We start from the raw sequence: 22,600 nt of genomic DNA on the forward strand, positions 1-22,600 counted from the left end.
GCAAGACCCACACTTGACTGAAAACCCCCTTAACAAAACTTTTAGACTGTTGAGGGCAGGGCTGTTCATCTTAGCATGCCCAGGGTCCAGCACACTTCAGGCCACGTGTATGGACAATTTGTATACTGACTGGACGAGTGATTCAGCTTGTGTCACAGGATAATGCCCTATGTTATTTTCCCCCACCTACGAGCTGCCCCATTCTACCTTGTTAAGAGTGATGGCCCAACTGAGCTCTCTCTCCAAGACCATCAGATTCTCCATAACCTAATCCAGGTAGCACCGCCCCCCATACCTCCACTAGGCTGTACACAGCAAGCGCTCCCCCAAAATATGCTGAGTGAATGCTGTTCCTGGATGATGCCAAGTAAGTTCCCACATTTGAATCTGAAAAACCACACGCAAATCTGTGAAAGCACAGCAGAGAAAAATTAGTGCATTTAAGTATTACCTTGAAGAACTCCCTGGAACGTGAACATGAAGAAAAACCAAGCCACCTAGGAACTTAGGTACCTCTGTTTCATGAGATCAAAATGAGAAGGGACAATAAAAGTGAAGCCTCCTTGGGGCTTCCCTGGTGGCGCAGTGGTTAAGAATCCACCTGCCAATGCAGGAGACACGGGTTCAAGCCCTGGTCCGGGAAGATCCCACATGCCGCGGAGCAGCTAAGCCCATGCGCCACAACTACTGAGCCTGCGCTCTAGAGCCCGCGAGCCACAACTAGAGAAAGCCCGTGCGCAGCAACGAAGACCCAACACAGCCTAATATATACATTTATTAAAAAAAAAAAAAGTGAAGCCTCCTATGTTCCCTACAAAACCCCTGGAATATGTCTTTGTAGACATTTAGAACATCTACTTTTTGTCTTAACTGTTTAGGATTTCATTTACTTACAAGCCATTTGACCTTGGAGACAAATCACTTCATCTCAGTTTTCTTCTCTGTAAAATGGAGGTAACAACTGTCCCTCCTTCATAAAGCCTGTATGAGGGTTAAGTGTGATCACGCGTGCCGTGTGTCTTCAGTGCGCCTGGTAGAGAGCAGCTGCTCAATAAATGGGCAGAACATGCCTCCTTCACCGTCACCCAAGGTAAAAGTGCTGGGCCAATACTAAATAACCAAGCCGACCTTCGTGTATCACACTGGACTCTCCCCATCACCAAGCACTAAGTATGGACCGATCTAAGCCTTTAGATGGAGAGTCTATCCTACTCTCTCCCCGGACAGTGGTCCTGGAATGTGCCTGCTTGCTACCTTCTTGGGAAAGCTCTGCCTTCTCCTAGTCATTTACTCATAATTTCCAAACGGTCACAAGTCAAATGGCACACATCAGTGTGCTCTGGTTGCTGAATAAGCAAAACACTGGCTTTTTGCTTGGAAAACACTCACACACCAGCATGAAACCTTGGCAGCCCGTCTGCTCTTGCCTCTCAAAAGCAGCCACTCATTGTTTGCCAGCCACGCCATGACTTCCAGAGTCATGTGGGACCCTTTGCCCCCAAAGGTGAAGCCCAGAAGTAAACTCTTTTCCTTTTTTACCACATACTTCTGACCCAGCTCCTTGAGTGCACATCACAGAGAGATGAAAGTAAACGCGCCAACATCTGCAAAGCACAGAACTCTTTGCCGACAGGACGCAGCAAAAGGGAGAGTGTGGGCTAATTTGGGGTTCCAAGCTAGGAGATCGAATACAATCTTTTAGGTGAGACTTAGGAATCCAAAGAGCAAAAAATTTCATAGATAAATAGGAAGACAATTAGCAGAACTAGAAAAAGATTTAAAAAAAAATTCTAAGCTGCCCCAAATTAATTCCTGTTCCTGAGTTTCCACATCACCAAAAAACTACCCAAAAGTTCTATTCCTAAGAATAACCACAAGATAACACAAACAGCGCTCTTAAAGTTTCCATATATCTCACTCATGAAGCCTAGGCCAACAAGATTTCGCGGTCTGGCCCAAAATTTTTCCTTATATTTTGAGGATAACAACCTTAAGCCCCATAATTTTTTTTTGATTAATTTATTTATTTTTTGGCTGCATTGGGATTTCATTGCTGCGTGCGGGCTTTTCTCTGGTTGCAGCGAGCAGGGTCTACTCTTTGTTGCGGTGCGCGGGCTTCTCATTGCAGTGGCTTTTCTTGTGAAGCAACGAGCTCTAGGTGCGCAGACTTCAGTAGCTGAGGCTCAGTAGTTGTGGCTCGTGGACTCTAGAGCTCAGGCTCAGTAGTTGTGGCTCACGGGCTTAGTTGCTCCGCGGCATGTGATATCTTCCCGGACCAGGGCTCAAACCTGTGTCCCCTGCACTGGCAGGTGGATTCTTAACCACTGCTCCACCAGGGAAGTCCTAAGCCCCATAATTTTTAAGAACTGAATTGTGATCCACTCAAGACATTTATACTAATGTACCTCTTCCACATAGGTAAGCTTGGGTGGGTGGGGGGGATTAAAAATTCAACTGTGGTGATTATCAATTAAGAAACTAAAGGGCATATTTCACATTTATGCTAAAGGTAATCATTCACGAGTCCAACGTCATGGAATACAATTCAACAGTTAAAAGATGCAGACTGGAGACAATGACTTCTTGACCAGGACTGCACTTGAGTTCAGAAAAACAGTTACAAAATTATTGTGCCACTCTCTATGAAACATTCATTGAGAACATATCAACCGTACTCCAACATGACACTTCTGAATTTCCAGCCTGGTTCCAAGTCCTTCTCAAGTTCATAGGTGACCACGTTTGTATCATCACCAGGTCTGTTTTTCTATCTAACCTTGCAAAACAATATTCCTCGCCAAAAAAAAAATGTATCTGCTGTATTTGCTGTTAAATTTAGTAACCTCAAACGAAGATCAAGAGCAGCTGCATGTAACTTTAAAACATTAACCCTATCCTCTGGTGTGGCCGCAAAACGTGGGCACATACCCCTACAAACAGCATCACCAACTATATACTTACCCTTATCACACCCCACACAAACAGAATACAGTGACACTATCTGAATGTGCAGAAAGGCAAAGTTAAAATAATTGACAGCTCTATTAGCAGGCACTGAAGAACTTCTCTAGAAGGAAAATAACCGCTCAGTCTAACCGATGTCACAGCCCTTAGAAGCATACAACTAGTACAGAAGAAGGATGAAAAATGCTCCCATATCAGCATGTTTCAATTTATCACAATCAAGTGAAGGACAGACTTGTCATAGGGTTGAATGCCTGGCAAGTCCGTTTAATCCCAGACACCAAACATCAGGCTGGTGCGACAGACAGGCAGTTGACAAAAACAAAACCAAAACAAAGAAGAGAGCCATTTACCTCTGGCTTTCCAACACATCTAGTTAGATGGTATTTCTCCAGCTGAATTTCAAAATTCAGTTCAATAACTCAACATTAACTTCAGAGAGACTCCAGAAGCAACCTCAACTGGCATAAAACATTCAGACTAATATGCAACATCAGGCCAGCAAAACAGGACCCAGCACTAGCAGGAACGTCTCCCCTCCTAAAATTTAGGGCCCCTTGGCTTCTGAACACCAGTTCTGCTTATAACCTGACCCAGAGCGAGTATCAAAGCCTGCATCAAGAGCAGTTTGCCCACAGAAGCCCAAGCTTCTTAATGTTACAGAGGGGGAGCCATGGTGAGCTTAAATCAGAAAGAGCTTCCCAAACCTCAAGTAAACCAACCACACAATAATAATCTAGGCAGGGAAAACGATCTGCCTTCCTAACTTCCCCCAATGCTGTCTTTTTCAGTTGAAATAGGTTTGGCTTCTTTGAAGGGTAGTGGTGCTTTACAGCACTTACAGATGGGGCAGAGTTCCAGGACAAATGCCTATTTTTATGTAGGTTCGGAGGCTTCTGCTGCTCCTGGGCTTGTGGGTTCCTCCTTACCTACCCACTCTGCCTGATCACTAATTCACTTAAAATTTTAAAGGAAACTGCTACACCCTTGGCTCTGCCCTGGGCACCCACAACCTTTCCCCGGTGGACCCAGATAAGAGAAGCTGTTCTTTCTGCAGTCTCAGGCCTCCCTTCTTCCTGTCTAGCCAGCTCTTCCAGGCAGCATCAGCCTCGGGTCTGCATTCACAGCTTAGGAGTTCCCTGTGGGCAGATCCTGCTGGCGCAGCAGCCTCAAACCCTACCAAACCATCCAGCCAGGGGAGGAGGGTGAGGACCAGTCTGCACAGATATCTCTTTCCAACCAGGGCTTTAGGACTAGAAGGGAGGAATCCTGGGGTGGAGGCAGTCCCGGCCTGAGCCCCCTCTCACTCCTTTGGGATTTTTCCACCGGCCCTCGCCTATGCAGCGAAGCCTGCCTGGCCAAGCCGGGCCTTGGAGAGCTGCATTCACTGACCATCGCCCAGTCCCCTACTAGTGACCTTGGCCACAGGGCTTCGCCTCCCTCTGCCCTCGGTGGCCTGACACCACCTACTTCGCGGGTTACGAGAGGGTCACAAGGATGTGGAAAGCGCCTAGAAGCCTGTTTGGCACCCAGGAAGGGAGCAAGAGAGGGAGAGGACTTGCCTCTTCTTCTGCCTCGGGCTGTCCAGAGCCCGCTCAGTTCTCTCCCCACCTCCAGCTCCGGGGGAAATGGGGCGGGGGCTGCACATCCGAAGTCCCCCGATCACCTGGGAGCGCGGTGGGCGGAGGGGGTCCCGGAGGGGGTGTGGCTCCCCAGGCCCCAACATCCCCATCCTCCCCGGCTCGGAAATCGAAACAATCCAACTGCGAGGCGGCGGCCGCGAGGGGAGGCAGCGAGGCATCCCAGCGGGCGGGCCGGGGTCCCCGGCTGGGGGCCGGGCGCTGGGGGGGGCGGGGGGGATGCGCGGAGGGCACCGGCCCCGACCTACCTCCTCCAGCAGCGTCACGGTGTTCCTGCAGTTGTGCAGCCGCGTGGTGAAGCTGGACGTGGTGGGCGAGTTGTAGTCCTCGGTGGTCTCGGCGATAAACTCGGAGACGGAGATCTGGTCCGGCATCCTGCCGGGGAGGGCGAGACACAAGCGGGGGCGAGGGGTGAGTCACGGCGCAGGCTCCCGGGGCGGCGGGCCGGCCGGCGGCTCATGAACGCCCCGCGCGCAACCCGCCACTCGCCGCCCGGCCTGGAGCGGCTCGAGATCCCGGCGGCAGCGGCGGCGGCAGGAGAAAGGGCTGGCGGCCGAAGCAGGCGGCGGCGGCCGCGGCGGCGGCGGCCGCGGCGGCGGCGCTCGGCGCGGGGCCCTTCAAACTCTGAGCGGCGCGCGAGGCAGGGGACTCTCGGGGACCCGCCTCCCTCTGCTCATGCCGGCGGCGGCGGGGGAGGGGACGCGGCGCTGCGCGGGGGCTCGGGCTGGGCAGGTCGGGGCGGCAGGCGCTGCCTTCTCACACGATCTGACAGGCGGCGGCGCGGACACCGACTGACTGAGCACACACTCCCGCTGGCGGGCTGGCGGGAGGCGGACGACGCTCCCGCTACAGTCACGGGGACAAACAAGGAAGTGCTCTGCGCACGCGCCACCGGGCCCCCCCCTCCGCCGCCGCCGCCGCGGCCCCCGCCCCGCCCCGCCCCGCCGGCCCCGGCCCCGCCCCCGGCCGGCGCCCCCGCGCCGACGCCCGGGCCCCGTTCCGACGCCCGCTCCCGGGCGGGGGCCGCGCGGGGCAGCGGAAGCCCGCGTCCACGGGCAGCCCCCGGAGCGGTTACTCCGGCGAGCTTGTTACGCGAGCGTTTCGCAAGAAGGAGGACCAAAAAAAGTTGTGCGCGTTCTTTTTTAGCCCCGTGTGGGTGCAGGAAGCGAGGCCCGGAGAGCCGCCTCCTGCTGCGAGAGCCGCGGGCCCGGCGACAGGGGCACGGGGCGGCCCGCGCGGCCGCAGCGAGGAGCCGGCCCGGCGCCCGGGCTTGCAGCTGCCGGCTCGGCGGCTCCGGCCCTCACTCCCCTTCAGGGCGCTCACCGCCTTTGGAAGGCTAGTTTTGTGCAGTTTGCTTAAGTCGCTAAAATGCTAAGTGAAGACACATGAAGGGTTCTTTCTTTTTTATAATTTTCTAATCTTTCATTTGCATTTTTTTTTTAATCTGAAGGCCAGACGAGGGTCAGGGGTGTAAAAAGGTATTTCCCGAGGTGCAAATGGTGTACAACGCCAAGCAGATGCCAAATTTCAGCAGAAAAATTACCAACAGATTGCTCATTCCTCGGCCCTGGCAGATGGCTATTTTGCTCAATCTACGTAATCCAAAGAATCCATTTAATTTCTCACCATTGATTGTGGATGAAATTGGTTTTGAAAAAAAAAGCTAGGCCCTTAGGAAGCGCCTCAGGATTGGCTCCTGTAATTGGAGCCAATGGGAGCCGCCTGGTAAACTCAGCTCCCAAATGCCCCCCCCCCCTGCCGCTCCCCCGGCAGAAGGCTGGCCCCGGGGGCCTCCCCTGGGCTTGAGTTCCTGCCATCTTTTACGGTTGTCTTGTTGTCTGACAACCTTCTGCAAACTACAACGGGGTGCCTCAAGGCAGGGTGGGACCTTGTGGACCTGTCTTAGCATTGGGCCTGGGGGGGACTGTCGAATGGTCTCCTCGCTCACCGCTCACCGTCAATAACTATTTACTAAGGCCCTACTATGTGCCCTGGAGATTCCTCAATGACAATGAGCTGCTCTCCTGACCTTACCTTCTAGTAGGGAAACAGACAAGCAATACTTGTGTAGTATAAAGTGGAGCACATATAGAGTAACAAAGTGATGCAGGTGCTATGGTATAAGGAGCGTTCAGAGAAGGCCTCTCTGACAAGGTGACATCTTGAGCAGAAAAGAGAATGAGGGGCTGCCTCGTGCTGTTGGCTCTGCGATCTTGGCCTTCAGTTGCCTCCCAAGAAGGGGAACGATGCGATGCGGGCACCAACCCCATGAGGCTGTTAAATGATAAAGGATGAGAAAGTGCTTTGTGCACAGGAAAGCCACTGTGAGGGTTCCAGCTGTTTTGTCTGCCTGTGCTGGCTGTCCTGAACCTGCACTGTGCCTTCAGAGAACTGTTCATTTCTGTTAGGAAGGCAAGCCTTTCAGCTAATGAAAGGAAGGCCTCGGTAAGGCAGCATAAACCAATAAAGACTCTTCCCTGCCAAAGTGAGGTGTTGAGACATGAGTTCTGAGAGGCATTCTAAAAAATAAGTAAAGAAGCAAACAGGCACCCTCCTTCTCCTCATTCACACTTTAAAAGTTTGGTTTGGGACACACCAAGGCTGAGGTTCTGGGGAGACAGCCAAATGGCCACTGCAGGCCATTTAAGACCTGCACCCGGGGGCTTCCCTGCTGGTCCAGGGGTTAAGAATCCGCCTTCCAATGCAGGGGACACGGGTTCGATCCCTGGTCGGGGAAGGGACCACGTAGGCAACTAAGCCTGCACTCGGCAATTACTGAGCCCAGGTGCCCTGGAGCCCACGCGCCACAACTAGAGAGAAGCCCGCACACCACAGCAAAGAGCCCGCGCGCCGCAACTAAGACCCGACGCAGCCAAAAATAAGTAAATATTTTTAAAAAAAGAAAAGACCTGCACCTGGAGGTCACTTGCTCATGTGCTGTTGTTGACAGACTGGCGTATGAGCCACCAGAAGAAAATCCTACCTCTTTTTCCATATACTAACTGGGTCATCCTGCATCTAGAAGGTTCTGTGACTGGAGCAAATATGGCCACTACTAGCTTGGGCTAATCAAGCTCTCTGAGCCTCCGTAACCGCATGCTACCCCATGCAGCAGTTGAGAGCCCAACACCCAGCACTTAGACTTCCATCCATTCCAGGAAGACCTTCCTCTAGGCTGGAAATCAATTTAGACTTTGATTTCGCATTATTTCTACTCTTCCCTCTATTCCAAGTTGTCATCGAATGCCTGTCACCTCCGCTGGGCTGGTAGCTGCTTCCATCCCATAGGTATGGCTTAGAGTAAACACTCGATAAATATGAGCCATTACGAAAAGCCTAGAGTCGGTGAATAACTGCCTCAACTCCAGGAGGCCTGGATTCCAGAGCTTTCTCTCCTAATAACTGATACTGTCGCCTTGGGCCTTGGTGCCGTCACTTGTAAAATAAAGGGGTGGGTGTGTCAAAATGACCACACAGATCCCTCCCAGCTGGAGCTGAGTCTGTGCATTCCCTCAGCTCTACAGACGGAAGGAATAAAGATTGTTAGGACAAGCTAAGCTAACTGCGATGGTCAACAGCGGGGATTTCTTTCTTGACGGAACTCACCAGAGTCCAAACTGCTGCCACCAATCGTTGTTTCAGTTTCATTTGAAGATTATGTTATGTATCTGCTCCTCCTCCGGCCAAGAAAGGAGTATGTGAACAATGAGATATTGTGCCCGGGTAAATATATACCTCCTTAGACTGCGCTGCAATTAGAATTTCAAAGGTTCACACCTCCACCCGCCATTTCTAGAGTTCATGGGCCATAATCCTTATTTATTTATTTATTTATTTATTTATTTATTTATTTAGCAGTACACGGGGCTCTCACTGTTGTGGCCTCTCCTGTTACGGAGCACAGGCTCTGGACGCGCAGGCTCAGCGGCCATGGCTCACGGGCCCAGCTGCTCCACGGCATGTGGGATCTTCCCAGACCGGGGCACGAACCCATGTCCCCTGCATTGGCAGGCGGACTCTCAACCACTGCGCCACCAGGGAAGCCCGGCCATAATCCTTTTTAAATTTGAAACCATGCCCCGAAAACCATTCCTGGCTATCTTTTGCGAACAGAATCTAATGCGGGCAAAACTTAAATGCTGGATTCCTTTGTGCAGAGCTGCTCAGAAATACACAGCATCCCTTCCGGAGCCAGGAAAAATACACACACATACTCGTACACACGTGTACGCGTACTTGTGCGCACCCGACTCTGGCTAAAGCACGCTTCCTCTTTGTTGTCATCATCATCTCCATCAGACACCCTTCGGCACCCTTGGACTCATCATGCCTGTTTACTCTGAGCACTGCTGACCAAGGTGAGAATGGTCCTTACAGAATACTTTTCTTCTCCTTGAAAAGCGGCGGTAAGAATAGTGATGGTTTATTTCCCTGGTCAACAATGGCACTACTGACCCCACAGTCATCAGGGATTGTCTGAGTTAGGTTCCCAGTTGCAGGCTCCACTCATCCATCTGCCTAAGGACCAAGGAGGTGCCTTTACAAAATAGCTGACAATGCACCAGGGGGTGGCAGAGTGGGGAGGGGGTGTGAAGTGCTCTCTGGGCACGAGAAACCAAGAGGAGCTACCAAGAGGAGCTACCGGTGCTCTGATCCACGGTGCTAGGCAGCGGCCCAAGCTGATGGGATGGAATTACAGCATTCCTCCAAGGCTCCCAGTGCCTTCATGGGACAGGGACAACAGGTGGTGTGGGAAGAGAATACGCTTTGTGTTAACTGGGACCTGGGTTTGAATCTCTACTCTGTCACTTATTAGCCTTGTTTTCTCATCTGCAAAATTAGTGTAATAATAAAACTACTACACTACAGGTTGTGTTAACGTGAAATAAAGTGAGAAGATATGGATAAAGCAGTTTGAATAATCAACCAATGTTAGTTCCCTTTGAACTCCCTTTTTATGTGAAGTATGACTACAAATACATCTTTTTTCATTCCAAGACTCAGATATCTCCCTAAATTAGTCACCTGGAGGAGGAAAGGAGAGGGCCAAGGGGAGACTGCACAGTAATTCCCAAAGTCTGGGATCTCAGATTTAGGAACCATCTTTAGAGACCTTGCTTATTCTTGTAAGTATCCCTTGTGAGGTCAGATCCATGAGTGATGGATTTTGGAAGTAAATAAACAGTATCTAGAATCAAATAGGATGAATACTAATCAGGATCAGAACTGAATGGAGGCCATAAAATTAAAGCCTTATTTTCATGGAACACAGTTCCTGTAAAGAAGGATATTCTGATCAAGGCAACTTCTAGAGGACAGAACAGGGCATTTGTTTCATAATAGCATGAGTTATAGGCTGATTCTCAAGAGGAAGACTTGGCCTCACATCTCTACCAGATAGCAGCTATTAGACTTCGTTAAAGTAATTCATGTCTCTGAGTCTCGGTTTTCACATCTGCAAAATGGGGGCAATGTTAGTAACTATCTCTTAGTGCTCTCAGGAGTCTATGAGCTAAAGCCCATAAAGTGCTTAACAGGGTCTGAGACATCATAAGTGGACAATACTTTTCAGGTATTACGGGAATATTGAAAGCCTTATCTAGAGATAAAAATTCTGATATTCCTCACCCCCCCAAAAAAAAATTTACTGAGAACTGCAATATACCTGATGCTTTGCTAAGTATAGCATTTTGGACACACATATCCTTCTTTAAACTTCATGCCAACTTTATGAGGTAAGTATGATTATCCTAAACTTACCGGAGAGAAACCCGAGGATACTGAGGTGTAGGACAGTATTGGGTTGGCCAAAAAATTTGTTCGGGTTCTTCCATAAGATGTTACAATCGAACATTTTGGCCAACCCTGTACTTTCTGAGCTCCCATCCTGGGCCAGGCACTGCCCTGGTTGTTATATAGGCAGTGTCTGAATTCATCCACGTAACAGTCATGACGTGGGAGCATTACAATAATGCAAACCAAGACACAAGGTGATCTCACTGCAAGTTAATGTCCCAGAGCCCAGCAGACGAAATCCAGGGCTTTTTCTACTGCCTGCAAAAATCAGGCTCTCGATGATGCCTCTCATAGTGCTACTTCGTTACATGTCTTTCCCAACTCAGACAACCAAAGAAAGTACTGTTACTTCCTTAGTTCACCTGATACCTTATTAATTTGTTTTCTATCATCTTAACAAAGTGCGGGAAGAAAGGAAAGCACTGCGGGGGGCAGGAGGAGGGAGGGATGCATTGGATTCCACGTGTTTTACTGTCAGGCTCACGTTGCCATGTTCGACCTACACTGCAGACTGCTTCGCTCATGTGCCTTATATGAGCGCATCCCAAGTACGCTTATACTATTTCATGTAATAAAAAAAAGAGCCTATTCTAGTCTCCAATGTACTTTATTTAAATATTCCAAGTAAAACCACTGGAGTGTTCTGAGTGAGTAAAGAGGAGAATATGGTTTGTTTGGAGACAAAAAACTAACTCTCTGTTCCCTGACTGTTCCTTCTGAGGGAGATAAGGAAGAAAAGTCAGGCAGAGTGCTGGGGACCCAGAAGACTCAGAATCCTGGTGTAAATATCAACTGAAAGAACTCAGGAATATATTTCTGCTCTATCCTGTAAGAAAATAATATCAACTAACAATTGTTGTGCTTCCTATATGCCCTGCACGATTCTGCACCGCAGCAGGCCTGCCCTCACTTCACACTCACAGCAACCACGTAAAGTGGGAGCTGGTATTATCCCCATTTTATACCTGGGGGAAACCTGGAGCTTAGAGGTCACCTTGGCAAGTGGTGGAGCCAGACTGACTGGTCCGATTTCACAGCCAGGTGATCAGCCTCCGGACAATGGGTCCACAGCTCTAGGATGACTTTCTGTTGGAGCCGATGTGTTCTCTCTTTTCCTACTGGGAAACTCATTACAAGCCCAACTCAAATGCAGGCCTGGCTGGTCTGGCGAGCACTCCTATTGCCCCATTCCTCCAGCTGGGATTAATCTTCACAGGGCTGTTTGCAATGTAGCCTCTCTTGCTTTGTGTGAAGGTTACTGCATCACTGGGAGGGACTTCAGACTCCCTACACATGGAGAGATGAGAAACCCACCCACCCCACCTCACCCCTGCCCGCCCAGAGACAAATAACTCTGTTAGTGGTGGGGCTTGGCTCAGAGCTCCACCTTCCTACTGAGTTTCCAGCACTACAGAATTCCCGGACTGTCAATCCTTGAGGGCACAGGGAGACTAAATTGTATCCTTATCTGTATCACCTACATCTCTGCAGAACTAAGGGAGGGACAAGAGATTGCTAGGGCCCCAGGCTTGGCATTTTACAAGCACCATCTCCTGAAATCTCCCCCAATAGCCTCGTGAGGGACCACCCTGTCTGTTGAGAACTCAGAGACGTGCCCAATCTCCTCAAGCACAACAGTTAATAAACAGAGAACTGCTATTCACAGCCTGTCTGAAACCAAACCCTGCAGGCTTTTCCTTCCCCACGGAAGGCACTGCCTAGTACAGGTTCCCTGTGGATACCCAATAAATGTGTTTTGGATTGAGCCAGCTCTCTTTTATGAGCTACATCTTTTCTAATATAAGTAAAACAACGTCCAGTGAAGAAAAATTGCGGTGTTATACGGGATTCTGAAAAATGAGAAACACTTAGAGAACATCCAGGTTTCTTTTCTTTTTTCTTTTTTTTGATGAATTTGTCTTAGTTTCCGTTTAGTGGCTCACACTCAGGCCCAAGTCTGTGCATCAGGGCTGAGCACGTGCCTCTTTTATGACCCTTTTCCATGGCACTATTTTCCAAATATTTCTATTTCTCCAACTAGACTGCGAGGTCATTGAGACCAGGGGGTTTTCCGTTTGCTGTTACAGTCCCAGAGCCCCTGGTGCTTAAGAGATACTTATTGAACAGATGGAGGGAAGAATGAATGAATGAATAAGCATTTACACTGGGGGAGGGGTGTAAGAGAAATTGGGAGAGGAGAACTAGAAAGAGGAATTCTGGTTCTTAGAGTCTCTTCAATCATCTGACATCATCATAAACTGTTAACAGAGCTGGAAAGAATTTCAGGAATACTACGGTTACCAACCCTTTCACTTTTCGGACAAGGAAGCAGATTCTCCAGAGGTTAAATGACTTGCCCAGCATTCCCTGGCCAAATTGTGGGAAATCAGGGCCAGACCCCAGGTGTGCTGGTTCCCAAGTGTTGCCCCACTCCTCCATCCTAACCAGTTACATTTCAAGGAAGGGATTAAAGACCTTGCTGTAAGAAAAGTATCTGAAACTCCCATTTAAGAACGGATTATGTTGGTCTTTGCATCATGGTATCAAGGAATGCCTGTAGACATTTGCCTACCATTTAAAACTGTAACTACAGGGCTTCCCTGGTGGCACAGTGGCTGAGAATCCGCCTGCCCACACAGGGGACACGGGCTCGAGCCCTGGTACAGGAAGATCCCACATATGCCGCGGAGCAACTAAGCCCGTGAACCACAACTGCTGAGCCTGTGCTCTAGAGCCCGCAAGCCACAACTACTGAGCCCTCGTGCTGCAACTACTGAAGCCCGCGCACCTAGAGTCCATGCTGTGCAACAAGAGAAGCCACCGCAATGAGAAGCTCGCGCACCGCAACGAAGACCCAACGCAGCCAAAAGTAAATAATAAATAAAATAAATAAATTTATTAAAAAAAATGTAACTACATAAAATTTGGCATAGGACCAGTTAACTGATTCCCCTAACTTTGAGCAAGGAGACTGCGAGTACAGCATGAGACCGGAGTCACACCCACCCCCGTTATCACTGTCTTGCCTCTTCCTCTTCTTTCCTGCTCTCCAAAAACCAGCTAAGCCAGGGAGCTTGAGGGCAATCAGTGTTGGTGGATGGACCTTCTAAGTCCTCCCCTCCCACCCTTTGCCCTTCCTTAAGAGCCCCTTTATAAAAGGTTAGAAGTCACAAGAAATAAGGAGAGAGATGTTTTGTAACCTGAACATTGGGAGTCAGTCGTGATGTTTTAGTAAACGACCCTCCCCTCCCCCAACCCAGGGCAGCCCTACAGCACAGAGCATAGATGAGATTTCTCCTTCTGCCACACCCACTTTACTCTCCCTTTCCTTGTTTGGACACTTTCAGAGATAAGACCACTGGCTCCCGAGTCCCTGAGGACATTCCCCAGTGGGCGCAGAGGTATTAGGTTGGAACCCATCAGTTCAGTTCCATTCAGTTACTATAATCATTCAGCACTATAATCCTTCCAGAGGTTAAGAATGTGTGATCTGGATTCAGATTCAGATTACCTGGGTTCAAATCCCAGCCCTGCCACTTAACAGGGATTGCTAACCTTAGCAGTTACTTAATGTCAGTTTCAAAGGAGGTGTCCTTTAAAAGGAGGATGGTAAAAAAAAAAAAAAAAAGGAGGATGGTGAGGAGATCTCTCTCTCTCCTAAGGTTGCTGTGAGGAATAAATGAGATAATCCATGCAAGATGCTATAGCACAGTGCCGGTATATAGTAAATGATCAATAAATGTTAGCTACTAATACCATTGTTTGTCTTCGAAACAGGTCCTATGCTAGACTCTTCAGGGGCCAAAAAGACACCTAAGATACAGTCCCTGTCCTCACATGTAGACAGAGATACAAGTCTGCAGCACAACTGCCAAAATGCTCAAAGAATTCAGACAGAAAATAAATGTGTCTTTCAACTATGTGACCTATGAATGTGAAGTCCAAAAAAAGGTCCTTTCATGTATGATGACTCTCTCTCTGATTCACCCAAAGCGTAGTTGGACCTATTGTTATGAGTACTTTTCAAAGCTGCCTATCATCTGAAACATTACTCAAGAAGAAAACTTTGATAAATGACAGCTTTGTGACTTTAGCACCGAGAAGGAACACACGGCATTGCCGGGGAGGTCAGCTCCTTTTCCTCGGCCAAATCAGCTCCCCTCCTTTGGCCTCATTTCCCAGGAGTCTGGGGCAGAAGCTCTCTGAGGTCCTAGGGCAAGAATACCCTATAATTTGATGAATTCTTTTTTTATATCAGTGTTACACCCAACCCCAAACACCAGCTCTGCCTCAAGGTCTACTTGTAAGCCAAGAACGGTCTGGAGGTCATTAGTTCTGGGCTGGGGGCCGCTGTTGTAGGCACCCTGTATTATAGGAATCTATCACAGTACCCAGCTGTCGCTTTTCAAAAATACGATTTCACCTGCAATGTATTTGAACCCACATAACAATGAGCTGTATTATAATAGAATTTTCCTGTAATTATGTCAAATGTAGGGCATCGCTCTATTTGAAAAGAGAAAATTGCCCACCCACGGCAGAGTTTTCTTCCTAACATATGCTACCGGGTTAACATCTTTCTCAAATGTGAACATTCCAAATCACACTAGGGGCTCTCATTAAAAAAAACAAAAAACTCTACAATTGCTACTAAGCTTCTGCCAGAAGCGTTTAGCTTCTGTTCCCTGTTCTTTATTTTGTTTATTGCTTTTGAAAAATTAGTCTTTTTGCTGTGGTCTTAGAGGTTTAGAGGTATTATACAAACCCATTTATAAAATTGCTATGTTTAAGTGGAAAGCAGAGAACTCACTGTTGATTGGATGTGGAGATGATTATTTTCAATTATCTTTTGTTTTACTTTTGTGAATAAATTGACTTTTCCCCTACTATTTGGTTTTGGGAATTAACTTTCATCTACCCGCAACAAATTTCAGCATCTTGAACTTAGTAGTTCAAGACAGACCCTGTAGGACACTGATTACGTTTTCTGTCTGCCTTACAAATCCCCTTCTTTTAGGAATGACCCTCTCCTTAACTCCACATGATTCTCCAGAGACTGTCAATCATATGTTGCAACGTTTCCAACCAAAGGGCTGGACCAAGCTGTCTAGAGTATCCCAGACTCCTGAAAGCAGCATCGATGGGTATTCCGACAGGCATTAAACTCAAGCAAGGTCAATCAGGGAGCTTTATGGGGGTCTGATATGGAAGCTAGGGTGAAGAGCAATGTGTCTCTTCTCTAGGTCTAGCTCAAAGGACGTAGGAAGCCTTTAGTTACTGATGACCACCTTTTCCAAACATGAGAGAGCTTGCCTAAGAATGATGCTAACCAAAAGACAGCAAGAGACGGAGGGAGGGGGAGACAGGAAGAGTCCTGGTGACATCACTTGCATCAGTGGACTACAGAATCTCCCCCATGCCAGCTGCCAGTCCTGGACTTCCCAGGTATGTGAGCAGTTATACTTCTTTTTTAGCGTAAGCTGGCCTGAGATGGGTTTCTACCAATAAAACAAAAAGAGTCCTGGCTAATCTTTTCCTGGGTTCCAGTGCCATCTTCACAGTTAGTAGATGTGTTACCCTGGACAAGTTATTCACTGCCTCAGAGCCTCAGCTTCCTCATCTGTAAAATGGGGACACTAATATCCACTTCAAAGGATTGTTAAAAAGAGCAAATTAGGTAATACACATAACAGAATGGGAGGAAATATTTGCAAATCATATATCTGATAAGAGTCTAGTATCCAAATATATAAACTTTTTTTGTTTTGTTTTGTTTTTATTTTTATTTTTTGGGCTGCACTGGGTCTTCATTGCTGTGCATGGGCTTTCTCTAGTTGTGGCGAACGGGAGCTACTCTTCGTTGCAGTGCGTGGGCTTCTCATTGCGGTGGCTTCTCGTTGCAGAGAACAGGCTCTAGGCGCACAGACTTCAGTAGTTGCAGCACGTGGGCTCAGCAGTTGTGGCTCGCGGGCTCTAGAGCACAGGCTCAGTAGTTGCGGCACACGGGCTTAGTTCCTCCGTGGCATGTGGGATCTCCCCAGAGCAGGACTCAAACCCGTGTCCCCTGCACTGGCAGGCGGATTCTTAACCACTGCGCCACCAGAGAAGTCCCATAAACTCTTAAAATTCAACAATGAGAAGACAAATAACTAATTTTTAAATGGACAAAGGACTCGAATGGACATTTCTCCAAAAAAGATATAAAGTGGGATAATAAGCACATGAAATGTGCTCAATATCATTAGTCATCAGGGAAATGCAAATCAACACCACGAGACACCACTTCACAGCCACTAGGTATGGCTATAATAAAAAAGTTGGAAGGTAACAAGAGTTGGAGAGGATGTGGAGAAATTGGAACCCTCATACATTGTTAGTTGGAATGTAAAATAGTGCAGCAGCTTTGGAAAACAATCAGGCTGTTTCTCAAAAGGTTAAGCATAGTGTTACCATATGACCCAGCAATTCCTCTCTTAGGCATATACACCCAGGAGAAATGAAAACACACATTCACGCAAAAACTTGCACACGAATGTTCACAGCAGCATTACTCATAATAGTCAAATAGTGGAAGCAACCCAAATGTCCAACAGACAAATGGATAAACAAATTGTGGTGTATTCATGCAATGGAATGTTATTCAGCCACAAAAAAAGGAATAAAGTACTGATACGTGCCACAACATGGATTAAAATTGAAAACACATTATGCTAAGTGAAAGACACGAAAGGTCACAAATTATATGATCCCATTTACACAAAATGTCCAGAAAAGGCAAATCCATAGAGACTGAAAGCTGACTAGTGGTTGACAGGGGCTGGGGGAAGGGAAGAAGGAGTGACCCTGTGGATATGGGATTTGGGGGAGTGGTGAAAATGTTTTGGAATTAGATCATGGTGATGGTTACACAACTTTGTGAATACACTAAAACTCACTGAAGTGGACACCTTAAAAGGGTAAATTTTATGCTATGTGAATTATATCTCAATTTTAAAAATACTCACTATGCTGATGCAGGTAGAAGGCACAACCTACCCATTTATAATAACAACTATAATGGCCACCATTTAGTACCTATCAAGTACAAGGCAACTTATGTACATGGTTTTGTTTAAACTTTACAGCAACTCTACAAAGTAGGTATTACTCTCCTGGTGTTTTATGGGTAGGAAACTGAGGCTGAAAGAAGTGGTCCTGCACCTAGTAAGTGGAGGAACTAAGGTTCAAACACAAGACTGTCTGAATTCAAAGTTCAAGCCCTCTCCACTATACTACGCTCTTTGTACAAATAGTACCTTGCTGGATGCGTCAGGGAACATCCCCTCTATCCAGTCTCCCTTTCTTCAATAAGAGAGCCCCATTTGATTCAGGGCAGCAATGTATTCGGCCAAAAGACTCATCTTCCAGCCTCCACTATAAGATGGTATAGCTGTGTGCCTAAGTCTAGCCAGTGAGATGTAAGCTGAAGTACTATGTAGGCCTTTGAGGAAATGTTTTGAAAGGAACTACTTCTGCTAGAGGAGGATCCCTGTTATCCTTCCCCTCTTCTTCCATCCTGCTGCTTGTAACGCGGATGTGATGGCTGACGCTCCAGCAACCATTTTGGATCCTGAGATAATATGATAAGGATAGGCTCAACCAGAGAGACAGAAACAGCTTGGGTGCCTGATAGCCATGGGGGCACCATCTGTCTTTGGACTATCTCCAGACTTCTTTGGTCTGGGAGAAAGAGGGGAAAAAACCCTAATTGCTCATTTTATTGGGATTTTTCTTTATATGCACTTGAAATATAATCCTAGTTTATACACTGGACCTATGGACATACTTAACTAACTAAGAATGTATAAAAACAGCTAATCTCTGAAGTGGTCAAATTCTAAGGATTCTACCAGAGTCATTTTGTCCTCTGTGTTTTAGACTCTATATTCAGAGGCTTAGAGGTTCCACTGAATTATTCTGGAGACAGTCACCAAGGCCTATTTTGCAGAGTTATAGAATCAGTGAAGAGACTGGTTTCAATTTACCAAGTACAGGCATTACATATTAGAAGAACTTAAATTTCATCTCAGAAATTGTTTCATAAATACAGCCACAGAAGAGCCATCAGGCTTCCACAGACTGGATTTCTGAAGAAGCAAATTTATTTACACAACCTTTGCACAATTTGGTTAAGAGAGAAGAGACAGAACAGATTCTAAACAGGAAATAAGATGATAAAGATCAAAGACTTCTCTGTTTTAAAATCAATGCTCTGCCCAGTCTCTCCAGAGCAATCATTTAAAATTCCAGAATTATTTTTCCTGCCAGAAAGGCAAATGGTAGTGGTCTTTCCACACTTGACAAAGAATTGCAGTTTCGTTGTTTGTTTACAAGACATAGATGTGATACTTACTAGTGGATTATATTATTTATAATGCAACAGCAGGCTGGTACAGTATTTTGGGGTCAAGAATGGGTTTTCTTTGATTATCCTTCCTTCTTATTAGGGTTCTTAAGAATTCAAGCCACAATGACATAAGTGAGGATAAAACATTTGGAGGAAGGAAAGATTTTTCCACACTGCTTTTTTTTCTGTAGCTTAATATATCTGATATTCTACACACTATGGAAGGCTAGAGCTGGTAACCCAAATACTCTTTATGAGGATAAAGAGTTTTAATTTTATTTTGTTATCTTGTGTTATAGGCTATGTGTCTGTGTATGTGTGCAAGTAAGTGAGAAGAGAGAGAATTCAGATTAATTTAGATTAATTCAGATTAAAATTTATTACTATCCTTCCTCCAGATGTGGGTGGAATTTTTACCCTACTTTTTCCTTTTCTAAGAGTATACATGTGGGACTTGGGTGGAATTTTTACCCTACTTTTTCCTTTTCTAAGAGTATACATGTGGGACTTCACTGGTGTCACAGTGGTTAAGAATCCACCTTGCCAATGCAGGGGACACTGGTTGGAGCCTGGGTCCTGGAAGATGCCACATGTCGCAGAGCAGCTAAGCCCATGCGTCACAACTACTGAGCCCACGTGCCACAACGACTGAAGCCCGTGCACCTAGAGCCCGTGCTCCGCGACAAGAGAAGCCACCGCAATGAGAAGCCCACGCACCGCAACGAAGAGTAGCCCCCGCTCGCCGCAACTAGAGAAAGTGCGCATGCAGCAACGAAGACCCAATGCAGCCAAAAATAAATAAAATAAAATAAATAATAATTTTTTTAAAAAAAGAGTATACATGTGGGAATTCCCTGGAGGTCCAGTGGTTAGGACTCCGCGATTCCACTGCCAGGGTCCCAGGTTCCGATCCCTGGTGGGGTAAGATACTGTAAGACATGGGGCGCAGCCAAAAAAAAAAAAGAAAAGAGTATACACGTATGCATGTGGACACACACACACACCATCTCATCTCTTCTAGAACCTAGGAATCAGGAAGTAAAGCACACAGATCCCCAGGGAGCCAAATTCATTTCTACAAAGTCCAGGCATCAGAATTCACGCATTTAATCACAGGAGCCCCCTCAGCTCTCTCTTCGACCTTGTTTCTCTTACTTTACACTCAGTTCTAACAGGTTTGGTGAGCCGGTTTTTAAGCCCTCAGCAATCTGAAGGGAGCAGTTATGCCAGAAACAGTGTGAAGGGGCTACTTCTTTCCAAAGAAGAAAAAAAAAAAAACCAACAAAAAACTGCAGAAATTTGCTAAAGCACACCCCCCGCAAGAAAGAAATTCCAAATACCTGTGTCTGCTAGTGAGGGCAAACCATTCTGCTCAACTGACTCCAGTCTCAATATGAAGTGATATGCAAAATGATGAACCTTTGTTTGAGACATGATGCTATAGTCTAGGCACCATGCCAGGTGCAGGTCTTTTGGAAGGGTTTTCAATCAGTAAAATAACATAAAACAGAAGAGAGAGAATTCTCTCTTGTGTGTAAAAATAACGTAAAACAGAAAGTATTGGTGCCCAAAGATGCCAACTTCTCAAGAAAAGTAGCATGGCCAACCTGAACACAGACTAGCATTCAAAAGACCTGGGATTGGGGAGCTCCCTGATGGTCCAGCGGTTAAGACTCCGCACTCCCAGTGCAGGGGGCCCAGGTTCAATCCCTGGGAACTAGATCCCACATGCCACAACTAAAGATCCCACATGCCACAACTAAAGATCCCACGTGCCGCAACTAAAGATCCCACGTACCACAACTAAGAGCTGGTACAGCCAAATAAATAAATATATTTTTTTAAAAACCCAAACAGGGCTTCCCTGGTGGCGCAGTGGTTGAGAGTCCACCTGCCGATGCAGGGGACCCGGGTTCGTGCCCCGGTCCGGGAAGATCCCACATGCCGCGGAGCGGCTGGGCCCGTGAGCTATGGCTGCTGAGCCTGCGCGTCCAGAGCCTGTGCTCCGCAACGGGAGGGGCCACAACAGTGAGAGGCCGGCGAAGCGAAAAAAACAAACAAACAAAAGACCTGGGATCAAATCCTGACACTACTATATACAAGCTGTATGAACATTAGCCAAAAGACTCAAATTTCCTCATCTCTGCAGTTGGCTAAAGACAGCAATATCCAAGGTTGTTGTGAATTTAAATAAGCTAATATGCGAGAAGACATCAGTGTTCCATAAATGTTCATTCAATCCAAAGAACTGAAATGCGAATCTTCCTTGTTTTCCATGAAACTATTTTTATAATTATTATTTGCTCTGATGATGTCAATTAAAATCAAAGAATAATATGAGCCAGCAATTCCACTCCTAGGTATAAACCCAACAGAAAGGCATGCATATGTTCACCAAAAGACAAATATAATAATGTTCACAGAAGAACTGCACGTATAATAATATATGTATAAAAGCTCAGGGAGAAATCTGCAGTCTCAAATCTACAGGTCCTGTGGTATACACAGCTATACCACCACACTTAAGTCTTGCTATTCCAGCATATCTGCGTCCTGAATTTTACGCATTTTATGCATATATCTTTCCACTGGGTCATCTATTCTATCATGTAATTTGCCCTATTCTCTGAGGAATACAGTGGAGTATAAACACATACAAAAATACTCATTTACACACACACAAGGAAGATTTGGCCCAGGCCATCTTTCACATTCTTTGATTCTAAAAAGGGACCAACTCTTCTAGCCAGAAAATGGTCCCACATTCAGGAACCCTATGGTACCTCTGTCCCTTGAGACAACCTTTGCCAAGGTTGATCCCAACACATATATATTCATGAACAGAGGCGGACTAATATCAACCAACCTTAAGTGGGGAGAAGCTAAGCAAATTAAAGCAGGATGGAAATTAATATGGTTATTAGCACTTACAATGTAGCAGGCAAGGGACTTTCAAAATATTTGTTGCTTTCAAATATTTCTCATTTCATCCTCAACACAACCCTGGAGAGACAGCATAACTGCAGGGAGGATAATAAACCTTCCTCCCACCCGGCAGCTCCGAAGTGCTCGCCTCTGCACTTGACTCCACTTCTTCTGGCTCCAGGTCCACTTCTCTTTCGACCACACCACAGCTGAAGGCCTCCAGAGAGACAAAACATCGATCCACCATGGATCTGGGATGGATCTGATCTGGGCAGTAGTTTATGTTCTAGTGTTTAAACCTTGGATTGTCCTATTACCAACCTCGAGACTGCAAAGGTCTGAAATCATGTTCCCACGTAATGCAGTCTCCTCCTCAGAATGCAAAGGGCATTAAGTTAGGGTCAAGCTTCTGGTCTATATTATTTCAGCATAATTGCTTTTTAACAAGCATATATACCTGTTGACTTCAATAAATTGCAGGTTTTGTCCCACTCAAAGAATTGGCTTCATCGTTACCTGGTTCCTGCTGGGGAAGCAGCACAGACGTGAAAGGCACCCTGACCCGAGTTTGAATCCTACCCTGGGCCGTGGGGTCTGGCTTCTATGGGAGGAACCCAACTCCCCAGCCCTGGAAAATGGCAGGAGCTGAATGCATCTTGGCTTCTTTTCATACAAAGAGGACAGCAGAGCTACAGTGGTTTATCCCTTAAAGACAGTGGCAGAGCTGTTCACAGAGCCCCCGTCTGTACAGCACCTGGGACTACCTTCAAGGCAAAACGCAGAAGAGGCTTCCACTATGAAGAATCATCCAAAGCCCCTCTTCAAGCAAAGTCAGCTTTGGGATCCTAGCCTCACTGGTCGGCTGCCTCCCGGACTTGCATCTTTACTG

At 46.9% G+C, this 22,600-nt stretch overlaps 1 protein-coding gene across 1 annotated transcript in view; it reads right to left on the minus strand.

The window, feature by feature from the left end:
* Positions 1–5,408, minus strand: part of ASAP1 (ArfGAP with SH3 domain, ankyrin repeat and PH domain 1) — a 273,045-nt gene extending 267,637 nt beyond the window's left edge. Inside the window, exons 1-2 of the mRNA XM_059995202.1 lie at positions 5,365–5,408; positions 4,853–4,979 (exon numbers count right to left, since the gene is read on the minus strand). Coding sequence (XP_059851185.1) covers positions 4,853–4,978 — 126 coding nt within the window. The 5' untranslated portion in view covers position 4,979; positions 5,365–5,408. The remainder of the gene's footprint in view (positions 1–4,852; positions 4,980–5,364) is intronic.
* Between the last annotated feature and the right edge of the window lie 17,192 nt (positions 5,409–22,600).

Source organism: Delphinus delphis, chromosome 17 (assembly GCF_949987515.2).
Source record: "Delphinus delphis chromosome 17, mDelDel1.2, whole genome shotgun sequence".
In the NCBI taxonomy this organism is placed as follows: Eukaryota; Metazoa; Chordata; class Mammalia; order Artiodactyla; family Delphinidae; genus Delphinus; species Delphinus delphis.